The 25,250-nt window shown below is 43.7% G+C and overlaps 1 protein-coding gene across 1 annotated transcript; it reads right to left on the reverse strand.

Moving 5' to 3' along the window:
- Nucleotides 1-4,724: 4,724 nt before the first annotated feature.
- Nucleotides 4,725-25,039, reverse strand: CTSS (cathepsin S). Its single transcript, XM_062193540.1, has 8 exons — nt 24,901-25,039; nt 23,896-24,022; nt 17,820-17,942; nt 16,798-16,947; nt 12,778-13,005; nt 11,162-11,327; nt 8,873-8,975; nt 4,725-5,153 (listed from the first exon to the last, which is right to left on the reverse strand). Exons 1-8 carry the CDS (start codon nt 24,924-24,926, stop codon nt 5,054-5,056), a joined length of 1,023 nt encoding a protein of 340 aa, XP_062049524.1. The 5' UTR covers nt 24,927-25,039; the 3' UTR covers nt 4,725-5,053.
- Between the last annotated feature and the right edge of the window lie 211 nt (nt 25,040-25,250).

Below are 25,250 nucleotides of genomic sequence, written 5' to 3' on the forward strand. Positions count from 1 at the left end.
TCTCACATAGATGGGTTATTAAGAACTCTTCAAAAAAACTTTTCAAGAAAGCACCACCTTCCTAGTTTTCTCTGCTCTAAGGTATTCAAGGAACGACAGCATCATAGGTATAAAGCAACAAAAATCTGCTCACGGCAAACTCTTCCAACTCTTTAAAAAAAAATTTTTTTTTTTAAATTGTAGTTTCAAAATAAACGGATCTGGTAACTTCCTTACCTGAACTATAGCATGGCTCTGGCTCTAAATACTGTCTACTTAGTGTAATAAGCATAAAAGAGAAACAGAATATATTTTTATGCCTGATTCTGTTTCTCTATTATAACCTTCATAGGCTAATGTAACTTTCTTATTTATTTATTTATTTGACAGGCAGAGTGGACAGTGAGAGAGAGAGGACAGAGAGAAAGGTCTTCCTTTTTGCCGTTGGTTCACCCTCCAATGGCCGCTGCTGCCGGCGCACCGCGCTGATCCGATGGCAGGAGCCAGGTGCTTGTCCTGGTCTCCCATGGGGTGCAGGGCCCAAGCACTTGGGCCATCCTCCACTGCACTCCCTGGCCACAGCAGAGAGCTGGCCTGGAAGAGGGGCAACCGGGACAGAATCCGATGCCCCGACCGGGACTAGAACCCAGTGTGCCGGCGCCGCAGCCGGAGGCTTAGCCTAGTGAGCCGCGGTGCCGGCCAGGCTAATGTAACTTTCAATGTTTTTGTCCCAATTTCATTTTTTCTAGTCAGAAAATCAAACGGGAAGATTCCCAGAAGAAGTGATCTAGCGGAAACATTTTCATTTATTTAGCCCCGTAAAGCCTGGCCTAGCCAATAGCGGGAACCCTGTCTGAGGAACCTTTCCTGGAGAATAAGAAGTTACATATTTTTTCCCAAATGATTCATCATTAAGCCCTTAAGAAACGTTAGACAGAAGGCGATTTAAAAAATAAGAGATTAAAAGGAAAACACAGTAAGACCCCTTATATATTACGTAAAGTCTGAGGGACCGGCGCCCACAACCAGAGGAGAGGCACGACGCGGCACGCGGCTCGGCTTGACGCGCATGCGCGTTCCGCCAACGGTCGCTCGTGCGAGGGAGACGCGGCCTTCCGATGCTCCGCCGACGTCGCCTTTCCCGCGCGAAGAAGCGCAAGGCTTGCCGGGAACCTCAGAAAAGAGATGGGGCGTGGTTAAGTGGCACGTGGGCCGCCGTCTCTTTTACGTAGCGTTTCTGCAGTGATCGGAGGTTAGCCGCCATTTACTTGTCATATTAATTTTGATTGCTTTCTGACATCATTTGTTAGAATTTTGCTGTGGCTATATCACATACGCGTTCCGACTTCCAGCTTCCTATGTCTTTGTCACTAAAAAAGTTGCTCTAGCGGTCTCTCACCTAGATATTTTTATGTGTTATGTCTGGGAGGACAGTGCGTGACTTTCAAAGTAATTTATGCCTCATGTAGAAGTAAAATAAAATCTGAGTAGGCAGTTGGAGATTGTCCATTAGTACAAGCTTCTTAGTTTACAGATTATTATATATTCAAGGAAGTTGTGTTTATATTTTGAACATTCACAAACCTTGCTAAGTCTTCATTATAGAGAAATGAAAAGATATGAAAAGGTTTGTCAGTCATTCAATTAGGAGAAGAATGAAGATTAATACTCTGTTTTCAGGATCAAAAATAGTGAAATCTTTAATAATTATTTTATCTTTTTTTTTAATTTCAAGTTTACAAAGGGATTTTACATTCAATATCTTATTACTTTTGTTCCACCAAGAACCTTGTAAGGAAGATACAGATGTTACCCCTATTTTAGAGATGAGAAAACAGGCCCAGGAAAAGTTGGTTTCCCCAGATCATAACAAATTTCAGTGTTGGCAAAGGGACTGCTACACCACCTTAAGATGACATTTTGGGTCCCCGCCATGGTGCAGTAGGTTAATCCTCCACCTGTGGCACTGGCATCCCATGTGGGTGTCAGTTCTAGTCCCAGCTGCCCCTCTTCCAATCCAGCTGTCTGCTGTGGCCTGGGAAAACAGCAGAAGATGGCCCAAGTCCTTGGGCCCCTGCACCGATGTGGGAGACCAGGAGGAAGCACCTGGTTCCTGGCTTCGGATTGGCACAGCTCCAGCCTTTGTGGCCATTTGGGGGGTGAACCAATGGAAGAAAGACCTTTCTCTCTGTCTCTCCCTCTCACTGTCTGTAACTCTACCTCTCAAATAAATAAATAAATAAATGACATGTTAAATTTATGATATAGTACTGTATATTAAATTTAATCCATTGACAGCTGCAAAAAAAGAAAATTCAGCTTTGATTTAGAATCATAATAATGTAATCATTAACTAATGCTTTATATAACTAAGTGTATTTTTTTTTTTTTTTGACAGGCAGAGTAGACAGTGAGAGAGAGAGACACAGAGAGAAAGGTCTTCCTTTTTCGTTGGTTCACCCCACAATGGCTGCTGCGGCTGGCGTGCTGCAACCAGCGCATCGTGGTGATCCGAAGCCAGGAGCCAGGTGCTTCCTCCTGGTCTCCCATGCAGGTGCAGGGCCCAAGCACTTGGGCCATCCTCTACTGCACTCCCGGGCCACAGCAGAGAGCTGGACTGGAAGAGGGGCAACCGGGACAGAATCCGGCGCCCTGACCGGGACTAGAACCTGGTGTGCTGGCGCTGCAGGCGGAGGATTAGCCTGTTGAGCTGCGGTGCTGGCCATCACTAACTGTATTTTGAGGATGGGCGTGAAGAAACATGTGGTGTTGGTGCAGGAGATCTGACACTTCAATTACCACATATGAAGTCTGATAGAAGTCGTCTAAAGTCATTAAGACAAAAAATGCCGATACAAATATATTAGAAACCTGAAAGTAGATACCAGAATAAATTGATTTCAAAATTTTTTCCCAGAAAAATAAACATAACTTTTAATGCAATTTTCCATGAACTTTTTGAAGTACTCTCATACTTTGTAACTGTAGCCATTTCTTTATTTCTTTATATTTCTGATGATAGTCTTGTGTTATTGTATTACGGTCCTTTTTTATTTTTTAATCAGAGTTAGAGAGGGAGGGACAGAGAGAGATCTTCCATCTATTGGTTCACTCCCCAGATGGTCACAATGGCCAGCACTGGACCAAGCTAAAGCTAGGAGACAGTAGCCAAAAGCTTCATGGGGGTCTCCCACATTGGGGTAGGTACCCCCAACACTTGGGCCATCTTCCGCTGCTTTCCCAGGCCATTAGCAGGGAGCTGGATCAGAAGTGGAGCAGCAAGGACACAAGCAGGCACCCATATGAGATGCTGGCATTGTAGGTCATAGGGGCCACCTTTTTTTACATTTAACCATTTTGACCTATGACCACCTTTTTTTTTTTTTTTAATATTTTACCATTCTTGTTCTTTAGAATGTGCTATTTATGGAGAAGGAGCCAGAAATAGTGAAATTAGTTTAAGATGAGTTTAGGCATTTTAATATCATCCCATGCATTTTTCATGTCTTAGGTATGAAATTATAAAATTCAAAGTTCCTGCTGCTTGTTCAGACCCATGTACTAATGTAGAGAAGTTGTGAGGAAGATCCATCTGAATTAGATAGAAATATGAGTAGTAGTAGTGGGAAGCAGGTGTTTGACCACAAACTATATTAATATCCCACTAACCATATTGTTTTAAATGGGTTTGATACTTACCCCCAGCTCCTGACGCCATAGATTTCTGCTAATGCAAACCCTGGGAGGTAGTGCAGTGATGGCTGACAGGATGACAGGGGTTCCTGTCACCTTTGTGGGAGACCTGGCTTGAGTTCCCAGCTCCTGATGTTGGGCCTGGCTTGCCCCAGGCCTTCGCAGACATTTGAGGAGTGAACCAGTGAATGGGAGCACTCTCACACATGCGTGTGCACACACACACTCACACCACCCTTCTCTTTCTCAAATAATTTTTCATAAAAACATGTAGTTAAATATTTTGAAAATAAATTCACTTGTGTTGTTTTATTCAGATTAGTTTAATTATTCCTTCCAAAAAAGTTTTGGTCAACTTGTTGATAACTAGGTAAAAATAATTTTAACTAGTTAGTATATTAAATTGTTGATCATTACAATTCTTCCAAAGTGTTTAAAAACAGATGGTCCTTTTACCAAAAAAATTATTTATTTATTTATTCGAAAGGCAGAGAGAGAGAGAGGCAGAGACAGAGATTTTCCATCTTCTAGTTCACTTCCCAAATGGCTGCAACAGCTGGAGTTGGGCCAATCCAAAACCAGGCAAAGTTTTAAAAGGACCTGCTCCTGAACACTTGTCTCTCTCTCTCTCTCTCTCTCTCCCTCTCTCTCTGCGCTCTTTGCTCTGTTTCTGCTCTCTTTTCTAGCCTCTTTCTCTCTCGCTCTCCTCTCTCGACTCCTCTCTCCTTTCTCTCTCTCGCTCCTCTCCTCTCTAGCCTCCTCTTCTCTTCTCTTCTCTCCTCCCTCTCTCTCTCTCTCTCTCTCTCTCTCACTCTCCTTTTCCTTCTTCACCCCTTCCCTCTGGTCTGCTGGGTTTTCCCCAATAAACCCTTTCCCTTAAAAAAAAAAAAAATTCACTCGTTTTATGTGTAAAGATACTGTATCAGCCCTCAGGACATTTATAAACTAATATTTTCTTCCATTAAAGTTGCCATCACCAGCATACCACAATTAACATTCTCATGATAGATTGTTAACAGTTACCTGAGAATGAGAAAAGCATAGCAATGAAAGAAATTTGAAATGACAGATTTATTAAGTACTTCTAGGCCATCAAGTTACAAAAGGCTGTTAGGAGACTTAGAGTGAAAATAAAACAAGAACAAATACAACAGGTTGTCTTAGGTTGACCAATTCTCATATAGTTTTATCTACAGTACTTTATTAATTACTTAGCAAACTTCTTTCTGAGATCTGCTAAGTTTAGAAAGTGAAAAGTCAAGCTATATTTTCTAGTTAATATATTCATTGATCACGACACACTCATTTTTTCTGGATGCAGCAGGTAAAATTAAGAGAAGTGCTTCATCATTCTTGATTTGTCATAACACGGAGAGATTCTTTAGATTTCTGGGTAAGAGGAATAACTAGCAATCCCACAATGATTTTCACTATTTCTTGCCATCCGAATATATCCTTGTTCACCGAAGTGGATGCCCCAGCTTTAGAAAAAGAAATAACACAAAATTACAAATGATAACAGGCAGAACATATTGAGGACTATAACTATGATACAAATAAAAGCAGCACATTGAGAAAATGCATACTGTGTTTGGAGTGCAGCAAGAAGTTTATTTGAAAAGGGAGACTGGTTGTCTTGAGAGGTGTAGTAGGGAAAGAAGGTTGTTTTAGGGCCGTGCTATGAACAGCTGAGAGCAGCAGGCTAAGGAATTTGCGCTTCAATTCCATAGGTAAAGGGAAGCCCTTGCAAATTTTTGCTCAGGACTCAAAGGGAAGTTGTTTTTGCACGCAGCGGAGAAGCTAAGTGTGTTTGTTTCTGGAAGACAAGTGGCATAATTTAGAGAGTGTGCTTTCAGGTGCCTTAAATATCCCGTATGTCAGCCCTCACTGGATGCTTTTCAGGGCTTGTTTTTCTCCCTATGTACTGTTTAACACAGTTGTCTATTCTCACTTCCGTTCTCTCTTGTCTTTACAATACTTTTGTGTCCTGAATTTTCTCATCTCTCTGTAGGCTCTCTTTCTCAGATTCTTTCATAGGCTTCCTTTTGGGGCTTTCTTTCCCTTAATTGCTACTCCCCTGCTTAAAAAACTTTTAATGGGAACTGGCTTGGTGGGTTAAGCCACCAGCTACAATTCCTGCATCCCATATAGGAGCTAGTTTGTGTCCTGTCTGCTCCACTTCCAATCCAGCTCCCTACTAATGTGTCTGGCAAAGCAACAGGAGATGGCCCAAGTGCTTGGGTCCCTTCCACCCACATGAGAGACCCAGATGAAGTTCCTGGCTCCTTGCTTCGGCCAGGTCCAGCCCAAGCCCTTGCAGCCATTTAGGGAGTGAACCAGAGGCTGGAAGGTCTCTCTCTGTCTCTGCCTTTCAAATAAATAAATAAATAAATCTTAAAACAAACAGGCCGGCACCGCGGCTCAACAGGCTAATCCTCCGCCTGTGGTGCCGGCACCCCGGGTTCTAGTCCCAGTCGGGGCACCGGATTCTGTCCCAGTTGCTCCTCTTCCAGTCCAGCTCTCTGCTGTGGCCCAGGAAGGCAGTGGAGGATGGCCCAAGTGCGTGGGCCCTGCACCCCATGGGAGACCAGGAGAAGCACCTGGCTCCTGGCTTCGGATCAGCACGGTGTGCCAGCCACAGTGGCCATTGGAGGGTGAACCAATGGCAAAGGAAGACCTTTCTCTCTGTCTCTCTCTCTGTCCACTCTGCCTGTCAAAAACAAACAAACAAGCAAAAAACCCCTTTAATGACTCCTTTACAATAAAATCCAAACTCCACTGTCACCTGTTAACTGTATACAGTTCTTTTTATATATCTGGTTGGATAAGTAAAGCAATCACAACAAAATTGAATGTGTTTTGCTTGTATTTGAATGTGAAGTAACTCTGAGGGCAATGTTGGAGTGGATGTAGGGATGGTGTTTGGCCTGGTACTTAAGATGACAGAGTTCTACATCAGAGTACTTGAGTTTGATCCCCTGCTCCGCTCCTGCCAATGCAAGCCCTGATAGATAGTGGTAATGGCACAAGTAACTGAATTTCTGCCAATCCCATGGGAGACTTGAATTGAGCTCTAGTGTTTGTAGGTATTTGGGGATTGAATCAAATGATGAAATCTCTCTCTTGCTTTTCTATCTATTTCTCTCCATTTGTTTTCTCTTTATCTCTCTTCATCTTAAATAAATAATAATAAAAGCTACAATTTGCATTAATAAAAGTTTTCCCATATTTGGAATTATTTTCTTCATATAGATTCTAAGAAATGAAAATAATAAGACAAAGAATTTGTACATTTTAAATGTTGTTTATTTATAATTGCTTTCAGGGAGAAATGAAACAATTTTCTCTCCTGCCAAATTGTATGACAGTGCCCAGTTCGCCCTCAACCAGTAGAAATTCTGTAGGCAGCAATGGCCTTCAAGGACAGTTCAGAAAGATGAAAAATACACATAAAGAAAAGACAGGCAAGTATTTGCAAATCTGAGGAGTAATCAGTGTGTAATTCACTGTGGCCAGAATGAGTGTGACAATAGAACATGGTGGGACAATGTCTAGAAAGCTATATGGGAACTTAGATAATGGAGAACCTTGAATACTTGGCCAGGAGTTTAGGCTTAATTTTGAAGACAATGTTAAACTGTTTAGAATTTTTGAGCACAGGGGCCAGCACTGTGGCTCAGGTTAAACCACAACCTGCAGCATCCTACATGGGCTCCGGTACAAGACCCGGCTGCTCCACTTCTGCTATGGCCTGGGAAAGCATTAGAAGATGGGTCAAGTGCTTGGGCCCCTGGACCCACAAGGGAGACCCGGAAGAAGCTCCTGGCTTCTGGTTCCTGGCTTCGGATTGGCCCAGCTCTGGCTTTGTGGATATCTGGGGAGTGAACCAGCAGATGAAAGATTCTCTCTCTCTCTCTCTGCCTCTGGTTCTCTGGAACTCTGCCTTTCAAATAAATAAATAAATATTTAAAAATGCTTAAAGCAAAAAGGATTTTGGAACACACTCAAGGGAAAATCATTCCTTGTTTTGGGTAATGCATCACCATCACCATGGCCTGCTTACAAAGGCCTTGGCATCAGTTCGGGCAGCCTTCTTTCCCTCAGTCCACGTAACTCTGTCCACTCAGCTTCTGAATCATATTTTATGTGTATTTTCTTCTCTCCATCCTCAGTGGCCTTGCTGTAATTCAGATTCTATTCTATTCAGGTATGGAGGAGAAATCCTAAAATACATGGTGTGTCAAACCATGCTCAAAAGTTCGTCTTCGAGCCGGCGCCGTGGCTCACTTGGTTAATCCTCCACCTTACGGCGCTGGCATCCCATATGGGCACTGGGTTCTAGTCCCGGTTGCTCCTCTTCCAGTCCAGCTCTCTGCCGTGGCCTGGGAGGGCAGTGGAGGATGGCTCAAGTGCTTGGGTCCCTGCACCCGCATGGGAGACCAGGAGGAAGCACCTGGCTCCTGGCTTCGGCTCGGCGCAGTGCTGGCCATAGCGGCCACTTAGGGAGTGAACCAATGGAAGGAAGACCTTTCTCTCTGTCTCTCTCACTGTCTATAACTCTAGCTGTCAAATAAAAAATTTAAAAAAAATTCTTCTTTTTTTTTTGTTTTTGTTTTGGTATGACATTTATTTATTTGAAAGTCAGAGTTATAGTGAGAGGGGGAGAGACAGAGAGAGAGAGAAGAGATCTTCCATCCATTGGTTCACTCCCCAAATAGCCATAAAGACCAGGGGTGGGCAAGACCAAAGCTAGGAGCCAGGAGCTTCATCTGGGTCTCCCACATGGGTGCAGGGGCCCAAGGACTTGGGCCATCCTCCGATGCTTTCCCAGGCACATTAGCAGGGAGCTGGATTGGAAGTGCAGCAGCCAGGTCTTGAACCAGCACCTATAGGCAGAGAATAAAGCCCTGGGGGAAATACCAACACTTAGGGGCTAAGTAGAATAAGTGTTCATCATAGAGACTAACAAGGAATAATTAGAGAAGTATTGCAGAAGATAAACTATGAAAACAAGAAGATGGCCGAATAAAAAGTGAAGAAATGAGGCTACTGAGTGATTTGAAATGTCACTTTGTGAGAAGTATAAGTGTTTATCATTGGTAATATGATTATCATTACCATAGTCACAAGACAGCATTGGTTGAGTTTACCTAGAATCCTTGGTTTTAATTAAAAACACATTATTATACAAATATATTACCTGTTTTTCACAAGCCAGTAGTCTTTTCCCTTAAAGTTACCATAGCCAACTGCTAGTACGCCATGATTCACATTCTGAGTACAGGATGGTTCATAATAAACACCTACCAGTGAAAAATGGTGGGAAAGATGAATGCTATCTGGTAATAAAGGACATTTGAGAATGCTATTACTTTTTAATACATTGTTTTGGATATATGACAAAAGTAAATTAAAATGTTAGGAACATAAACTCTTAAACTCTTCAGAGTTCAAAATTCTTTTCCTTTAAAGCTGTATTTGTCAATTTTCTTATAGTCACATCAGTTTTAGTTCCCTCAAAAGCTTTCTTTGATAATCTACAACCTTTTACTAATTATTTCAACATATATGCAGTCAGTTATTGTACCTATTTGCATATATTCCTGAATTGTTTGCTCCATATATTTTCACTTTTAACTAAATTAAATACCTAAGTGGAGATTTTAAAAATATCATACAGCCGCCGGCGCCGTGGCTCAATAGGCTAATCCTCTGCCTGTGGCGCCGGCACTCCAGGTTCTAGTCCTGGTCGGGGCGCTGGATTCTGTCCCGGTTGCCCCTCTTCCAGGCCAGCTCTCTGCTATGGCCTGGGAAGGCAGTGGAGGATGGCCCAAGTCCCTGGGCCCTGCACCTGCATGGGAGACCAGGAGAAGCACCTGGCTCCTGGCTTCGGATCAGCATGGTGCGCTGGCCATAGTGCGCCAGCCGCAGCAGCCATTGTGGGGTGAACCAACAGTAAAGGAAGACCTTTCTCTCTGTCTCTCTCTCTCTCACTGTCCACTTTGCCTGTCAAAAAAAATATATATATGTTATAGCCTTCAACCTCATCTAATACAATGTCCTACCTTTAGTGATTGCTCAGAAAATACGCTCTTCAGTTTTGTATAGTTATATTATATCCTGCTGTGCTCTACCTACAATATAAAGTTCATGCACAGGCTCTGCAGTCTACTTGTACAGTTTCTTTAAAATAAAGATTTATTTATTTACTTGAAAGGCAGAGTTACAGAGAGGGATAGGCAGAGTCAGAGGCGGGGGTCTTCCCTCCACTGGTTCACTCCCCAATGGCCACAATGGCTAGAGCTGGGCCGCTTCAAAGCCAGGAGCCAAGTCTCCCATGTAGGTGCAGGGGCCCAAAGACTTGGGCCATCTTCTACTGCTTTCCCAGCCATAGTAGAGAGCTGGATAGGAAGTGGAGCAGCTGGGGCTCAAACTAGCACCTATGTGGGATGCCGTCACTGAAGACGGTGGCTTTACCCGCTATAGTTGTACAGTTTTAATCCTAGTTCAACCACTTTTAGATTGTATGGCTTTAGGCAAATCAACTCCTCTCATTATTTTTTCATCTGTAAATTAAGGTTATTGTGAGGCTTAAGTGAGATAAAGAAAGTAGCACAGTACTTGGTATGTAGCGTTAGAAGTTTGGGTAAATATTACTATTACTAACTAGAACTGGATATAAAATACTTCTGTGAAATGGAGGAGTCTGTTTAACCCATGGAAACATTCAGAGGAAGAGAGTGATGGCAAAGGAGAATATTATTTTGTATAGTGCAAGAGTAGGATATGATAAGAAAATATTAGGGGTTGGCGCAGTGGCATGGTAAGTAAAGCTGCCACTTGCAGGGTGGACACTGGTTAGAGTCCCAGCAGCTCCACTTCCAATCTGGCTCTTTGCCATGGCCTGGGAAAGCAGTGGAGGATGGCCCAAGTCCTTGGACCTCTGCACCCATGTGGGAGACCCAGAAGAAGCTCCTAGCTCCTGGCTTCAGATTGGCCCAGCTCTGGCCATTTTGGCCATTTGGGGAGTGAGTCAGAGGATGAAGAACTTTCTTTCTGTCTCTCCTTCTTGCTTTCTCTGTGTAACTCTGCCTTTTAAATAAATAAAATAAATTTTTTTAAAAAAAGAATGGGGGCTGGTGCTGTGGCAGGTAAAGCTGCTGCCTGTGGTGCCAACATCCCATGTGGGCAGCAGTTCATCTCGTGGCTGCTCCTCCTCCAGTCCAGCTCCCTGCTAATGGCCTGGAGAAGCATCAGAAGATGGCCCAAGTGCTTGGGCCCCTGCACCCATGTGGGAGACCCAGAAGAAGCTCCTGGCTCCTGGCTTCAGTCTGGAGCAGCCCTGGCTGTTGTGGTCTTTTGGGGAGTGAACCAGAGGATGGAAGATCTATCTTTGTCTATCTTTCCTTCCATAACTCTGCCTTTCAAATAAACAAATAAATATTTTAAAAAAAGAGAGAGAGAGAGAATAATATATCTGACGGTTTACCACTTCTGTAGAGGAAGAAAGAAGAGTGACTTGCATCTATAGCCACAGACACAGGTCCTTTATTGGCCACAGCTTCTTTCAAGGCCTCTTCACTGCCAAAGGGAAGTTCCGTGTACTTTGAACAGGTGGCAGCACGATGTTTTAAGTCATAATGGCACTTTTGATCCTGCAAATAATAATAATAATAATAAATATGTATGAATCAGATAAGGAAGGATACTTTAACTTCCTTGTAAGTCACCAGTATTCTAAGTTTGGATCTAAAATACAAGATCTTTCCTCACTTTAACCTTTTCAAGTGTCTAAGTCTCCTTTTTCCTTTTAAAGAAAGAGAAATCGAATCTTCTGTCTTAACATTTCTAGATTTTACCAATGACAGGAAAAACTGAATGACTCTCTTGTTTTAAGTTACGAACATTTCCATACATGCAAAACCTGCCAGGACAATTTCTCCTCTGAGATATTTTGCCAGGGATTGCTATACAGAGGGCATAAAGTCCAGACTAGAGCTTTAAAATATTTTTGATGATGTGATGCCTGAAAGAGGACCCACAAGTTAAATGTTGGTTTATAGACATATATGTTTATAAACATAATAACATATGTTTTATATATATTAAAAATGCTTATACTTCAACTGGGAGAAGGGAAGTTACAAATTCATATTTGCTATATATACAGTTATATTTTTTAAATGCTAAACAGGAAAAGAGTCTGAAGGAAATAAACCAAAATACTAATGGTTAAGTTTTTGAGTGATATCTTAATATTTTCTAAATTTTCTATAATACAGGCATATTATATGTGGTCCCTGCTCACATGGGAGAACCAGATGAAGCTCCTGGCTCCTAGATTCAGCATGGCCCAGCCCTGGCCCTTGTAGCCACTTGGGGAGTGAAAGCAGATGGAAGATCTCTCTCTCTCTCTCTTTCTCTTTCTCTCTCTCTATATATCTCTCTCACGCTCTCTCTGTGACATCATATTTCAAATAAATAAATGAATCTTTAAAACAAAAAGAAAGTTAAAAAAAAAAACTAGGGAGATACACAGAATATTGAGGGTGATTTGCTTAAAGTCTGTTTTAAAACAGACTACTTGTTTGTTTAAAAGCATTATTCTGGGGCAGGCAGTATGACACAGTGGGTTAAGCTTCTGCTTTCAATGCCCATATCCTATACTGGAGTGACAGTTTGAGTTCCGGATGGTCCACTTCTGATCCAGCATCAGAAGATGGCTCAAGTGCTTATGCCCCTGCCACCCATGTGGAGACCTGGATGGAGTTCCAGGCGCCTGACTTTGGCCTGGCTCAGCTCCAGCTGTTGCAGGCATTTGGGGAATGAACCAGTAGGTGGGAGATCTCTCTCTCTCTCTCTTTGTCTCTTCCTCTTTTTCTGTAACTCTCAAATAAATAAATGAATCATTTTTTTAAGAAAAACATTATTCCACTGATAAATTAAGAAAGCTACTGAAAGAGCTATAGAAAGAGAACTCTGCAAAATTGAAGAATTCCTGATGGGGTTCTCTCACACACCCTTTCCCAAGCAATTGGTTTGGTGGTGAGACAAGGGGACAGCACGAGGTCATGATGCAGCACCAAACGTTTGCCTGTGACACACCATGGCTTTGTAGGGATAGGAAGCTTCTGAATCGATGCCGTTGTTATCGATGATGTATTGGAACGCCTCCGTCATGAAGCCACCATTGCAGCCTTTGTTCCCGTACTTTGCAGTTGAGCAATCCACCAGATTCTGTGCACTGAGAGACACCAGATTTCCTGTCTTCAACTTCAGCTGTGCTTCCAGAGCCCCCACGGCACTGAAGGCCCAGCAAGCACCACAAGAACCCTAAAACAGAGGCAAAGTCACAAAGGCAATGCGTCAGAGAAGGTGATTTCCATAACACAACAGGGCAACGCTGGCTGTGTGAAGAGCCCTAGACAGTTCCCAGGAGCCTCCCCCATTACCATTTCCTTTTCTCTTAGACAATGTTTAATTGTTCTCTAGGCAAGGTCCAACCTTGATAAAGATTTGCAAATGGTGGCAAGCATTTAACCTTGTGGTTGGGCACTGGGTAAGATACCCTTGTCCCTTATCATAATTTGTGGATTGGGTAACCAACTCTACCTCTTGGACTCCAACGCAGATGCTGGTAGGCAGCAGTGATGGCTCAGTGATGGGCTCCTGCCACCCAGTGGGAGACCCAGATTGAAATACTGGCTCCCAGCTTCAGCCCCAGCTCAGCCCTGATAGTTGTAGGCATTTGGGGAGTGAACCACGAGATGAAAGCATCCTCTCTCTCTCTCTCTCTCTCTCTCTCTCATTCTCTCTCTCTCTCTCTCTCTGTATATATATATATATATATATATCTGTGTGTGTCTCCTTGCCTCTCAAATACATTTGAAGGAACAAAAAAGATTTGCAAAAGACAACTCAGAATACAATGGGCATATTAAAATATGTTGAGAAACAGTACTCCCTGAGCATGTTCAAATCCCACCCCTCTTCACTCCTAAGCAAGGATAGATGCCTACAGTAAAGTGACTTAGTGGAGTCTGGATGACTTACTTGCCCTAAAATACCTTTCCTGCTGCCATATGGCATCTGAAACATACAAGATTTAACTTCAAATTAGCATTTTATTTTAATGTAAAAAGGAAGGAAACCTTATTTTTAAAAAAGATTTACTAATTTATTTATCTATTTATTTATTTATTTATTTGAAAGGCAGAAAAGTTATAGAGACAGGGAAAGATAGACACAGAGAGGCAGAGATTTTCCATCTGCTGGTTCACACCCCAAATGGCCTTAATGCCTGAGACTGGGCTGGGCCAAAGCCAGGAGCCACAAGCTTCATCCAGGTCTCTCATGTGGGCAGCAGGGACCCAAGTACTTGGACCATCCCCTGCTGCATTCTCAGGTGCATTAGCAAGGAGCTGGATCAGTAGTGGAGCAAACGGGACTCAAACCAGCATTCATACATACGGTGTGCCAGTGTCACGGGTGGTGATCTAAGCCGCTAGGCCAAATGCCAGCCCCAAATTAGTGTTTTCAAACATTGTTATCCTCAGAAATGTGATGAAATGTTATTTTACGAGGAGGCATAAGCAGAAAAATGCAAAGCTGCTTTAGTTTAAAAAGGTGTAGAGCACCCATCATAACTGCTCTTTCTCTCTTTTCTCCCCTCCTCCCATCTTGCTCTCTACCCAAAGGAAGCAAATTTCTATTGGTTAAAGCAAAAATTTTCATTAAAATGCAAGTAAAGGTTCATGTTTTGCCCAGCATGAAGATTCTGACTGGAATGCCCAGCACATCCCACACTGGAGTGCCTGGGTTCACCCTGGCTGTGCTCCTGGTTCCAGCTTTCTGCTAATGCGTGCCTTGGGAGGCAGCAGGTCATGGGTCAAGTGACTGTGTTCTTGCTACACACATGGGAGACCTGGATTGAGTCCCCAGCTCCCAGCTTTGGCTCTGGCCCAGCCTGGCAATTGTGAGTATTTGGGGAGTGAAGCAATGGATGGAAGTTCTGACTGCTGCCTCTCTGTCTCTCTCCTTTTCAAATTAATCAATCAATAAAAATTTAAAAAATTCAAGTAGCCAGGGAAAGGAGCTCATTAAATTACTCAGAGTTGGGGCCAGCGCTGTGGCACAGCAGGTTAACGCCCTGGCCTGAAGCACCGGCACCCCATATGAGCGCTGATTCGAGACCAGGATGCTCCACTTCCAATCCAGCTCTCTGCTATGGCCTAAGAAAGCAGTAGAAGATGGTCCAAGGCCTTGGGCCCCCGCACCTGCGTGGGAGACCTGGAGGAAGCTCCCAGCTCCTGGCTTCGGATCGGCGCAGCTCCGGCCATTGCAGCCAACTGGGGAGTAAACCAGCGAATGGAAGACCTCTCTCTCTCTCTCTGCCTCTCCTCTCTGTGTGTAACTCTGACTTTCAAATAAATAAATAAATCTTTTTTAAAAAATTACTCAGAGTTAACAACTACATATATAGTTAATTGAGTCTTCCTAAACTTTTTTTTAAAAAGATTTACTTATTTATTTGAAAGGTAGAGTTACAGAGAGGCAGAGGCAGAGAGAGAGAGACAGAGAGAGAGGTCTTCCATCCACTGGTTCACTCCCCAAATGGCTGCAACGGCAAGAGCTACGCCGAACCGAAACCAGGAGCCAGGAGTTTCTTCCGGGTCTGCCATGTGGTGCAGGGGCCCAAGGACTTCTACTCCTTTCTCAGGGCATAGCAGAGGGCTGGATTGGAAGTGGAGTAGCTGGGTCTCTCTCCAACTGGCACTCATATGGGATGCTGGCACTGCAGGTGGCAGCTTTACCACAGTGCCAGTCCCTTTTGTAGCTTTTTTAAAAAACAAGCAAACTGGGGCCAGGCATTGTGGTGTAGTGGGTCAGGCTGCTGCCTGTGATGCCAGCACCCCTATGGGCACCAGTTCAAGTCTTGGCTGCTCCACTTCTGATCCAACAGTCTGCTAATGGCCTGGGAAAAGCAGTAGAGGATAGCCCAAGTGCTTGTGCCCTTGTCACCCACATAGGAGACCCAGAGAAAGCCTCTGGCTCCTGGCCTTGGCCTGACCCAGCCCTGGACATTGCAGTCATTTGGGTAGTGAATCAGCGGACAGAAGATCCCTCTCTCCCTGCCTCTCCCTTGCTCTCTGTAACTCTAACTTCCAAATAAATAAATAAATCTTTTCCCCCTCCTTTAAAAAAAATGGATTTCTGACTTATCTTCATTATTTATGTATTTACTTATTTACTTTTAAGATTTATTTATTTATTTGAAAGGCAGGGTTACAGAGAGGGAGAGACAGAGGCAGAGAGAGGATCTTCCATCTGCTGGCTCATTCCCTGAATGGCCTCAAAAGCTAGAGCTAGGCCAGGCTGAAGCCAGGAGAAAGGAGCTTCCTCCAGGTCTCCCACGTAGGTGCAGGGGGCCCAAGCACACGGGCCATTTTTTGTCACTTTCCCAGGAGCATTAGCAGGGAGCCTGATCTAAAGTAGAGCAGCTGGGAATTGAACTGTGATGCCTGCACTGCAGCACCACCCCCAAATCAATCAATTGATCAATCCAAAGCAAGCTAAGGGAAAATATGACAACATAGGAACAACAGTTTTACAAAGCACATAATTCCTATTCTAATACCACAAGCCTAACCTCAAATTATACTTCACTGGTACAATTTATAGGCCACTGAATCTCTATTTCCTCTCCTTCAGCCTTGACGTTTGTGAGATGGAGAGAGAGCTTTCAGCGCACGCTTCTCTCGCACAAGGGATACTCCGTCTCAGGCAAGCGGCCCAATGGGAGGCCAACACAGCCAGTAGATACAAGGAGCACTGGAAGTTTGCCTTGGAGACCTACCTGCTTAGTTCACAGCTTTGTTGAAGGTGGCTCTTAATCACTGGCATTCTAAGCACTGTAGAGATTATAAATAAAATCTAATGTGTAATCCTTGCACTCCAAGAGTTACAATTTAGTTGGAAAGAGGAGAATAGCAAAAATTAATAAGGAAGTTAATTAATAAATCAAGGAAGGGGCTGTGAGATTCACTGTCAATTGATGTGACGAGACTAAGCCTTAGGGAAGAGAGGTTTCCCTAGGGCGCAGAGACTGGGGCTGGTGATACTCACCTGATATTTCACTTCAGTGACACACCCCCTCTCTCTCCAGTCCACAGAATCAGGCAACTTCTGATTGGGGTTTAACTTGTAAGTGACGTTTCTCGGCCACTGGTGGGGAATTCTCAGTGAACTCATCAAAGACACCACTTCTTCGCTGGTCTACAAAGCAAGTACACATCCCTTTCACTTATATTCTGCTTCCTTTTTAAACTATCCTAATAACTGTAATTGTGAATATAACTAAAAACCAAGAAAAACCAGCTGTGGTTGTGAGCAATACAGGTTCCCCTGACTATCTGCTGAGGTGGGGCAAGGGTCTCTCTAGTCCTGCACTTTGCGCCAGCACCCAGTTAGGCAACCTCACTGGGAAAGGGAAAAAGAAAATGGTAAAAACTGGAAGTTACATTGAGGCAGAATTTTATAAAAGAGCTGTTTAAAAAGTGGGCCAAGTCGGCTTCCCTTGTGAGAAAGAACTACAAAGGAGCTTCTCGAATTTAAGTAGGACTTTGGTTTTCCTAGTGCATTCTCTTCCAAAGAGCGCTATGATTCTGAACTTTGGCCACAATGGTGAAGTTTGGTGGGGTAGAACAGAATCTAAAAACTCAAGGCTGATTGTGATTTTAAAAAGCCATATGCTCCCATTTCGAAAGTAGATGGATTCCAGTAAAATATGTATTTAGACTTAAGTAAGTCTGGTCATTTACTATAAAACACCATGAATTGTCTTTAGGTAATGCTTTCTAGAATTAAATAAAAAATAAGCAAAGAAACAAGTAAGTAAATTCAACAACTGTGAGTTTAAAATTTCCTATAAATCAGAGAATTATTAAGAAAAAGTGATCGATATAGGAATTAAATGAGGAATTTCCTTACAAATTCTTGTGTGCTTAAATTCTACTGTCTTCTAACCCAGTGCACAGGTGACTATGCCCTTCTTTGTTATTGAACTTGAATTGCCATGAGCCAGGGGTGGGCGGGCAGAAATCGTGCTTCCCTAGATGTGGAAGCAGGGTTATCTGTGATTCACCCACCATGTCTGCCAGGTGGTTCATGCCCACGTCATATGAGTGCATTCCCATGGAATGCTCCAAGTTGTGAAGTGTCACAAACTTCAGATTCTTCTCCCAGATGAGACGCCGTGCTGCTTCTTCATTCTACAATGTAAAGAAAAAGAATATAGTCATACTGTGTCCTGGACAAGTAAGTGTCCAACAATGAAAGCAGCATTTTGGGAAGCATTCTAAAATCTAATGTGAGCCTGTCTAGGAAAATGGAATAAATGAATATATCCAATATAGCTGCTAAAATCACATAATAATCTTAATTATTGCCCTTAATTGCTTTGATGGTGATTTTATCATTTTATTATATACATAATACATTTCTACCTTAATAAGTTAAAAAGCTTTTTTCTTTTTTTTAAAGAAACTGTTGGGGCCAGCACTGTGGAGTAGCAAATGAAGCCACTGCCTGCAGTGCTGGCATCCCATGTGGGCGCTGGTTCAAGTCCTGGTTGCTCCACTTCTGATCCAGTTCTCTGCTATGGCCTGGGAAAGCAGTAGGAGATGGCCCAAGTGCTTGGGCCCCTGCACCCACATGGGAGACCCAGAAAAAGCTCCTGGCTCCTGCATTCAGATCAGCCCAGCTCCAGCCATTGCGGCCATTTGGGGAGTGAACCAGCGGATGGAAGTCTTCTCTCTCTCTCTCTCTCTCTGACTCTGCCTCTCTCTAACTCTTTCAAATAAATAAATCTTAAAAATAAAGAAAAATAACTTCTCACTAGTTTTTAACACAAAAAAAGCTTCTGAGTTTGATATAGACCCAGTTGTTTTTTTTTAAAAAAAGTAACTGCTGTTTGTTGAAGCCTATTCTTTATAGGTGATAAGCTCACTTAATCTTTTTTTAAGAGACTTATTTTATCCATTTAAAATAAAGTTGAAGAGAGAGAGGGAGAGACAGAGAGAGAGAGAGAGAGAGAAAGAGAGAGATTCCATCCACTGATTCACTCCCCAATGGCCACAACCACTAGGGTGGGGCCAGACCAAAACCAGGAGTCAGTATCTTCTTCCAGGTCTCCCATGTGGGTGCAGGGGTCCAAGGACTGAAGCCATCTTCTGCTACTTTCCCAGGCCATAGCAGAGAGCTGGATCAGAAGCAGAGTAGCTGGGACTCAAACTGGCACCCATATGGGATGCAGCATGCAGGCCTAACCCACCATACCTCAAGCTGGCCCCTCATTTCATCTTTATAGATTTTTTAAAAAAGATTTATTTATTAATTTGAAATGCAGAGCTACAGAGAATCAGAGGCAGAGACAAAGAGAGAGGTCTTCCATCCACTGGTTCACTCCCCAAATGGCAGCCACGGCCGGAGCTGGGGTGATCCAAAGCCAAGAGCCGGGAATTTCTTTCGGTTCTCCCATGTGGGTGCAGGGGCCCAAGTGTTTGGGCCATCCTCTACTGCTTTCCCAGGCCACAGTAGAGAGCTGGATTGGAAGTGGAGCAGCTGAGAACTCTCATGGGATGCCAGCACTGCAGGCAGCAGCTTACTCCCTATACCACAACGCTGGCCCCTATCTGTAACTTTTGAAGTCATTTTTCTTATATTGTTTTCATTTTCAAAAAATATTTATTTGAAAGTCAAAGTTACAGAGAGGGAGAGGCAGAGGCAGAGGCAGAGAGAGAGAGGTCTTGGATCTGCTGGTTCACTCCCCAGATGGCCACAATAGCCAGGGCAGGGCCAGACTGAAGCCAGAAGCCAGGAGCTTTATCTAGATCTCCCGCATGAGTGCAGGGGCCCAAGCACTTGGGCCATATTCTGCTGCTGTCCCAGGTACATGAGCAGGGAGCTGGATCTGAAGTGGAGCTGCTGAGACTCACTTTGGCACACATATGGGATACCGACACTGCAGGCGATAGCTTTACCTGCTATGCCACAGCACCAGCCCCCTAATGCTTTCTTTCTTTCTTTTTTTTTTTTTTTTTGACAGGCAGAGTGGACAGTGAGAGAGAGAGACAGAGAGAAAGGTCTTCCTTTTTGCCGCTGGTTCACCCTCCAATGGCCGCTGCGGCCAGCGCATCTCGCTGATCCGAAGCCAGGAGCCAGGTGCTTCTCCTGGTCTCCCATGCAGGTGCAGGGCCCAAGGACTTGGGCCATCCTCCACTGCCTTCCCGGGCCATAGCAGAGAGCTGGCCTGGAAGAGGGGCAACCGGGATAGAATCCGGCGCCCCAACCGGGACTAGAACCCGGTGTGCCAGCGCCGCAAGGCGGAGGATTAGCCTGTTAAGCCACGGCGCCGGCCAGCCCCCTATTGCTTTCATTTTACCATAGTGAATTCATACGCTGGCTGCTGATTTTCTTGTCCTTTAGGATCTTCATTTACATAGAATACAATGTACACCGGTGCATCCTAGAACAGCTGAAATCCTACCACCATCACCACTAAAGCCAGAATTTCCAATAAGCTGTGACCCCAGTGAGCTGTTAACAACTCTGTATTGCCACATTTCATTGCATGGGTGAGCCCAGACCCAGAACCTGGTTCCAGGTGGCAAGTATGACTACAGTTCCATGTCCCTGGGAGCAAGGCTTTACTATTACCCCAGTGATGCATGTAATAGGCATGCACGCTTTGGATCTGCGCAGCTCAGGCCACTGCAGCCATTGGGGAGAGAACCAACAGATGGAGCCCAGCCCTGGCTGCTGTAGGCATTTGGGAAATAAACTAGCAAATAGCATTGCTCTCTGTCTCTCTGTCTCTGTCTCTCTCTTTCTGCCTCTCTGTAACTCTGCCTTTCTAATTAACTAATTAATTATAGAAGGAATGTTCCTCAACACAATAAAGGCCACGCCTGGCAGTTCCACAGCTAACATCATACTCAGCAGTGAAAAGTTAAAGGCCATTTCTCTAAGATCAGGAAAAGACTAGAGGGGTCGGCGTTGTTGCTTAGCAGGTAAAGCTGCTGCCTGCAATGCTGGCCATCCCATACGGGCACTGGTTCAAAGTCCTAGCTTTTCCACTTTCAATCCAGCTCGCTGCTAATGGCCTGGGAAAAGCAACGGAAGATGGCCCAAGTGTTTGGGCCCTAGCCACCCATGTGGGAGACCTGGATGAAGCTCCTGGCTCCTGGCTTCTGGCTTCCACATAGCCCAATGCTGGCCATTGCAGCCATTTGGGGAATGAACTAGTAGCTGGAAGATCTCTCTGTCTCTCATTAAGTCTGACTTTCAGGACAAATAAATTTCTTTCTTTCTTTTTTTTTTTTTTAAGAAAAAGACTAGGATGCCCATTCTTCCATTTCTTTTTTTTTTTTTTAATATCTCTGGTTGATTTTTGTATTCTTTAGTTAATTATTTTTATTTATTTGAAAAGCAGAGAGACAGAAGCAGACAGAGAAAGATTTCCCTTTTGTAGTTCACTCTCAATTCCCACAACGGCAGAGCCTTAGCAGTAAACTAGAATGGGGAGCAGAGCTGGGACTCGAACCAGACACTCTGATGTGCAGTATGAATGTTCCAAGCAGTGTCTTAACTGCTGTGCCAAATTTCCACTCTTGTTTTCTAAAAAAGATTTATTTGTTATTTATTTGGAAGGCAGAGTGACAGAGAAAGAGGGAGAGACAGACTGAGAAAGAGATTTTCCATTTACTGGTTTACTCCCCAAATGCCTGCAAAAACCAGGACAGGACCAGGGCAAAGCAAGGAGCCAGGTCTCCTGTGTGGGTGGCAGGAACTCAAGCTGAGCCATCTCCCGCTGCCTCCCTCTAGCAGAAATGGGATCAGATGCATTAGCAGGAAGTTGGATCAGAGTGTGGAGTAGCTGGAACTTGAACCAGGCATTCTTGTGTGGGATTTGGGTGGCCTACACGGCAGCTTAGCCCACTATATCACAATGCTTGTCCCCTGCTCCTGTTTTTAAAAAATCTATTATATATTATATTTATTTTACAGGCAGAGAGACAGACAGATAGAGCTCCCATCTGCTAATCTATGTCTCAAATGACTACAACATCCAGGACTGTATTGGGTGAAGCTAGGAGCCAGGAACTCAGTCTAGATCTCCCATGTGGATGCCAGGGAACCAACTACTTGAACCCCCACCACCACCTTCCAGGCTCTGCCTTGGCAGGAAGCTGGAACTGGGAACTGGAGCTGGGAATTGAACCCAGGCACTCCAATCTGTGATGTGGATGTCTCATCTGCAAGCCAAAAGCCTGCCCATCGCCATTTCTATCAAACACGGTACGGGAAGTCCTCTCCAGCATCACTAATCATCAAGAAAATGCACGTTAACCCTCCGATGAGCTATCACTTCACATGTGTTAGAACGGCTATAATCAAAAAGTGGGAAGATAAGCTTTAGTGAGGATGTAAAGAGACCCCTGTGCACTCTCGGGTGGGAATGTAAATTAGTACAGCCAGTTTGGAAAATGGGCTCATCAGAAAACTAAATATAGAATTATCATATGATCTAGCTGCCCCACGTGGCTCTATCTCCAAATGAAATGAAATCAGTGTGATGGAGAGAGATCTGCACCGCCGTATTCACTGAAGCACTGTTCACAGTAGCTGAGACACAGACTCAATCCAAATGTCGGTCGGTGGATGAGTGGATAAAGAGACTATGGTATAGGCCTCCGCCTGCGGTGCCAGCATCCCATGTGGGCACCGGTTCTAGTCCCGGATGCCTCCCTTCCAATCCTGCTCTCTGCTATGGCCTGGCAAAGCAGTAGAAGATGGTCCAAATACTTGGGCCCCTGCACCCTCATGGAAGACCTGGAGGAGGCACCTGGCTCCTGGCTTCAGATAGGCTCAGTTCCAGCCATTGCAGCCATCTGGGGAGTGAGGAGAGAGGGAAGACCTTTCTCTCTGTCTCTCCCTCTCACTGTCTGTAACTCTACCTCTCAAATAAATAAATAAAATCTTTAAAAAAAAAAAGGGAGAGAGACTATAGTATATACTGTAATGGAGTACCATTCAGCCTTTAGAGAGAAGAACTGGGTCAATCTAGAGGACATGAAATTATCCAGGGACATAAAGGCAAGTGCCAGATGATCTCACATGTAGAATCTGAACAAGTCAGGGTCATAGACACAGGGACTAGAATGGTGCTTACTAGCAGCCTGGGGACGAGTGGAGAGGGAGGGGGGAGGGCAGTCCAGACGTGAGGATGAACATGTTCCAGTGTTCTGCTGCTCAGTACTAGCTCAGTAATAATACATATTTCAAAGTTGCCAAAAGAGTAGATTTTTAAACATACAACAAAGAAAGCCTAGGTATGTGAGGTGATGGATGTTACTTAGCTTGATTTAATCGTACCACAGTGTACATATGTAGCATAAAATCGCATTGGACTCCAAAATACATATAATTATTATTTGTTCTTTATAAATACACAAATAAACAGAAAATTTAGAGTGCATGACCTACTAAGTGTCATTTTTATACATAATTATATCAACTAAATATATTATGCTAGTTTACAAGCGAATACATAATATATAGTTCTAAGACTCAGCTATTTGAAGCCTTGAGTTAAGGTCTTAAAACCAAACATGTATGCTTTGAAATAAAAAACAAAGTGCAAAGTAGGAAGTGAGAGTGAAGAAAGACCATGCAGTAGCACTTCCATGTGCCAGGGACTAGATACAGCGCTTTTGTTCCTCAAACATACCAGGGTGCACCTTCCTCAGAACTGTGCACTCCCTTTCCTTTGGCCTGGGGCCTTCCTTCCATTGTCCCTCCTGCTCCAGTCAATTCTCTTCTCAAACATCACCTTCACGGCGGGGCCTTCTCTGTCCGTCCTGTCATGGGTGCAACTTCTCGCACTGCCACTCATGCCTTGCTTTGTTTTTCTCTACCACAGCTCTCCTCCAACATGCTGTACACCTGCCTGTTTATGTACTTATTTCCTTTTTCTCTGACTTCGATGTAAGCACCATCATAACAAGGACTTTGTTTTGTTTCCTGCTATATAGTACTGAAGGATTTGGCAATAAATGAATACACAATATTTATTGAAAACACTCCTTGTAAGAACAAAATTTTGAGAAAGAGAATGTAGGGTTCTGGGGCCAAGTGCATGGCTCGAGCGGCAATCCTGCGTACCTTTTCCTTGTATTGCTTGCTGTAGGCTTTCTTCCAGAGATGCCAGTGGTGGTCCAGGGTAGGGTCTCTGTGCAGCTGTGCCACTGTGGAGGAGCACACCAGAAGCGCCCAGACCAGCCATTTCGTTCTGTTTAAGGAAAGGCAGCAGAATTCATAGCTATTAGCGGCCTCTATTGTGACCATATACTCCTATTTTTGTCACATAAAACAGCAATGCAAAATCAGCAAAGGGACGGAAAATTCTAAATCAGAATTCTACAGTAAAGTTCCTGGGGTGTAAGGTCACTGGGAATAACTGCAGAATTATGTCTGAAGGACTATTCTGACTGAACAGTAATACTTTTAAAAAGTGGCTTCCGGAGATTTCCCAATGTTTAGCAAACCAAACACATCGAGGAGGATACAAAGCAGGGGCTTCCCAGAATTGGCCAAATAATCGAATCAAGAGAAATCCTTCCCTCTTTTCAAAAAACAAAAAATAATCTCCAAGCAGAAGACCGACCTCTGAAAAATCAGTGTATTTTCCTAAGTTCTGAGCACATGAGTTGTTCATAGATCTGTTTAAATAGCCACCACTTTTAGAGGTGGTTAGAAAACAACTCCTGACTACTGCTTTAACATGCTTAAGTCATGTTCCTTTTGTAACCTTTTTTTAAAATGCTCAAATATCTATTTCAAAGGTGATCATTTTTTTAAAACACCACTTCTAAAGTCCAAGAGGCCTTAACAGAAATTCAGTAACTGACTTCCTCAACCGGAATTTTACTTTCTTTTCCATTTCTAAAAACGGCTGGAAGCTTAACCATGTAAGAACGTACATTGCTTCAGCCTCAAGGTTAGGTGGTCAGACATTTTTATTCATAAAGAGAAGAGGCAAATTGAGTGGCATGGTGTTTTACGTTAGTTCCTGAAACCAAAGATTTAAAATCTGGCAGGCAAGCCCGCCTAAAATATAAACAGAGAGTGTTTAAGGACCAAAGGAGAGAAAAATAATACAGTACATACAGAACAGAACCAGCAGGTGTTCCCATAGTAGTGCCAATGACTTGCTGTGCTCTCTTCAGAGATCCAGGGTAGCAAGGAGATTTCCAATTGAACTAACTTTAAAAAGAAATTGGAACCTGTCACATGAGACATGCACAATGAGGAACTGAACTTTCATTTCAGTTTCATTTCAAATCTGACGAGATCAGCTGCCCTAGGCCACTTCCTATGGTGTTAGGGACAATGTGGGAACAGCAAGTCATCAGGAAGAGCCCCCAGTAGAAGAGATCAATAGAACTAACTCAGCGAATTAGGGAAGTATGAGTTTACTCCTCCTTTAAGTTTACTGCTAATTAAATTTATTATCAATG

This window comes from Lepus europaeus, chromosome 5 (genome assembly GCF_033115175.1).
Source record: "Lepus europaeus isolate LE1 chromosome 5, mLepTim1.pri, whole genome shotgun sequence".
Taxonomy (NCBI): Eukaryota; Metazoa; Chordata; class Mammalia; order Lagomorpha; family Leporidae; genus Lepus; species Lepus europaeus.

Bases quoted from the DNA above. Each gene is read 5' to 3' on its own strand.
- CTSS (XM_062193540.1), bottom strand. From the start codon at position 24,926: ATGGGAACACCTGCTGGTTCTGTTCT. The intron at 11,328-12,777 runs GTGTGTCACAGG...TATTATTTGCAG, and splicing joins CCTATCCCTACAAAGCCATG to GATCAAAAGTGCCATTATGA. The intron at 5,154-8,872 runs GTAATATATTTG...CTTTTTCTAAAG, and splicing joins TACTGGCTTGTGAAAAACAG to CTGGGGCATCCACTTCGGTG.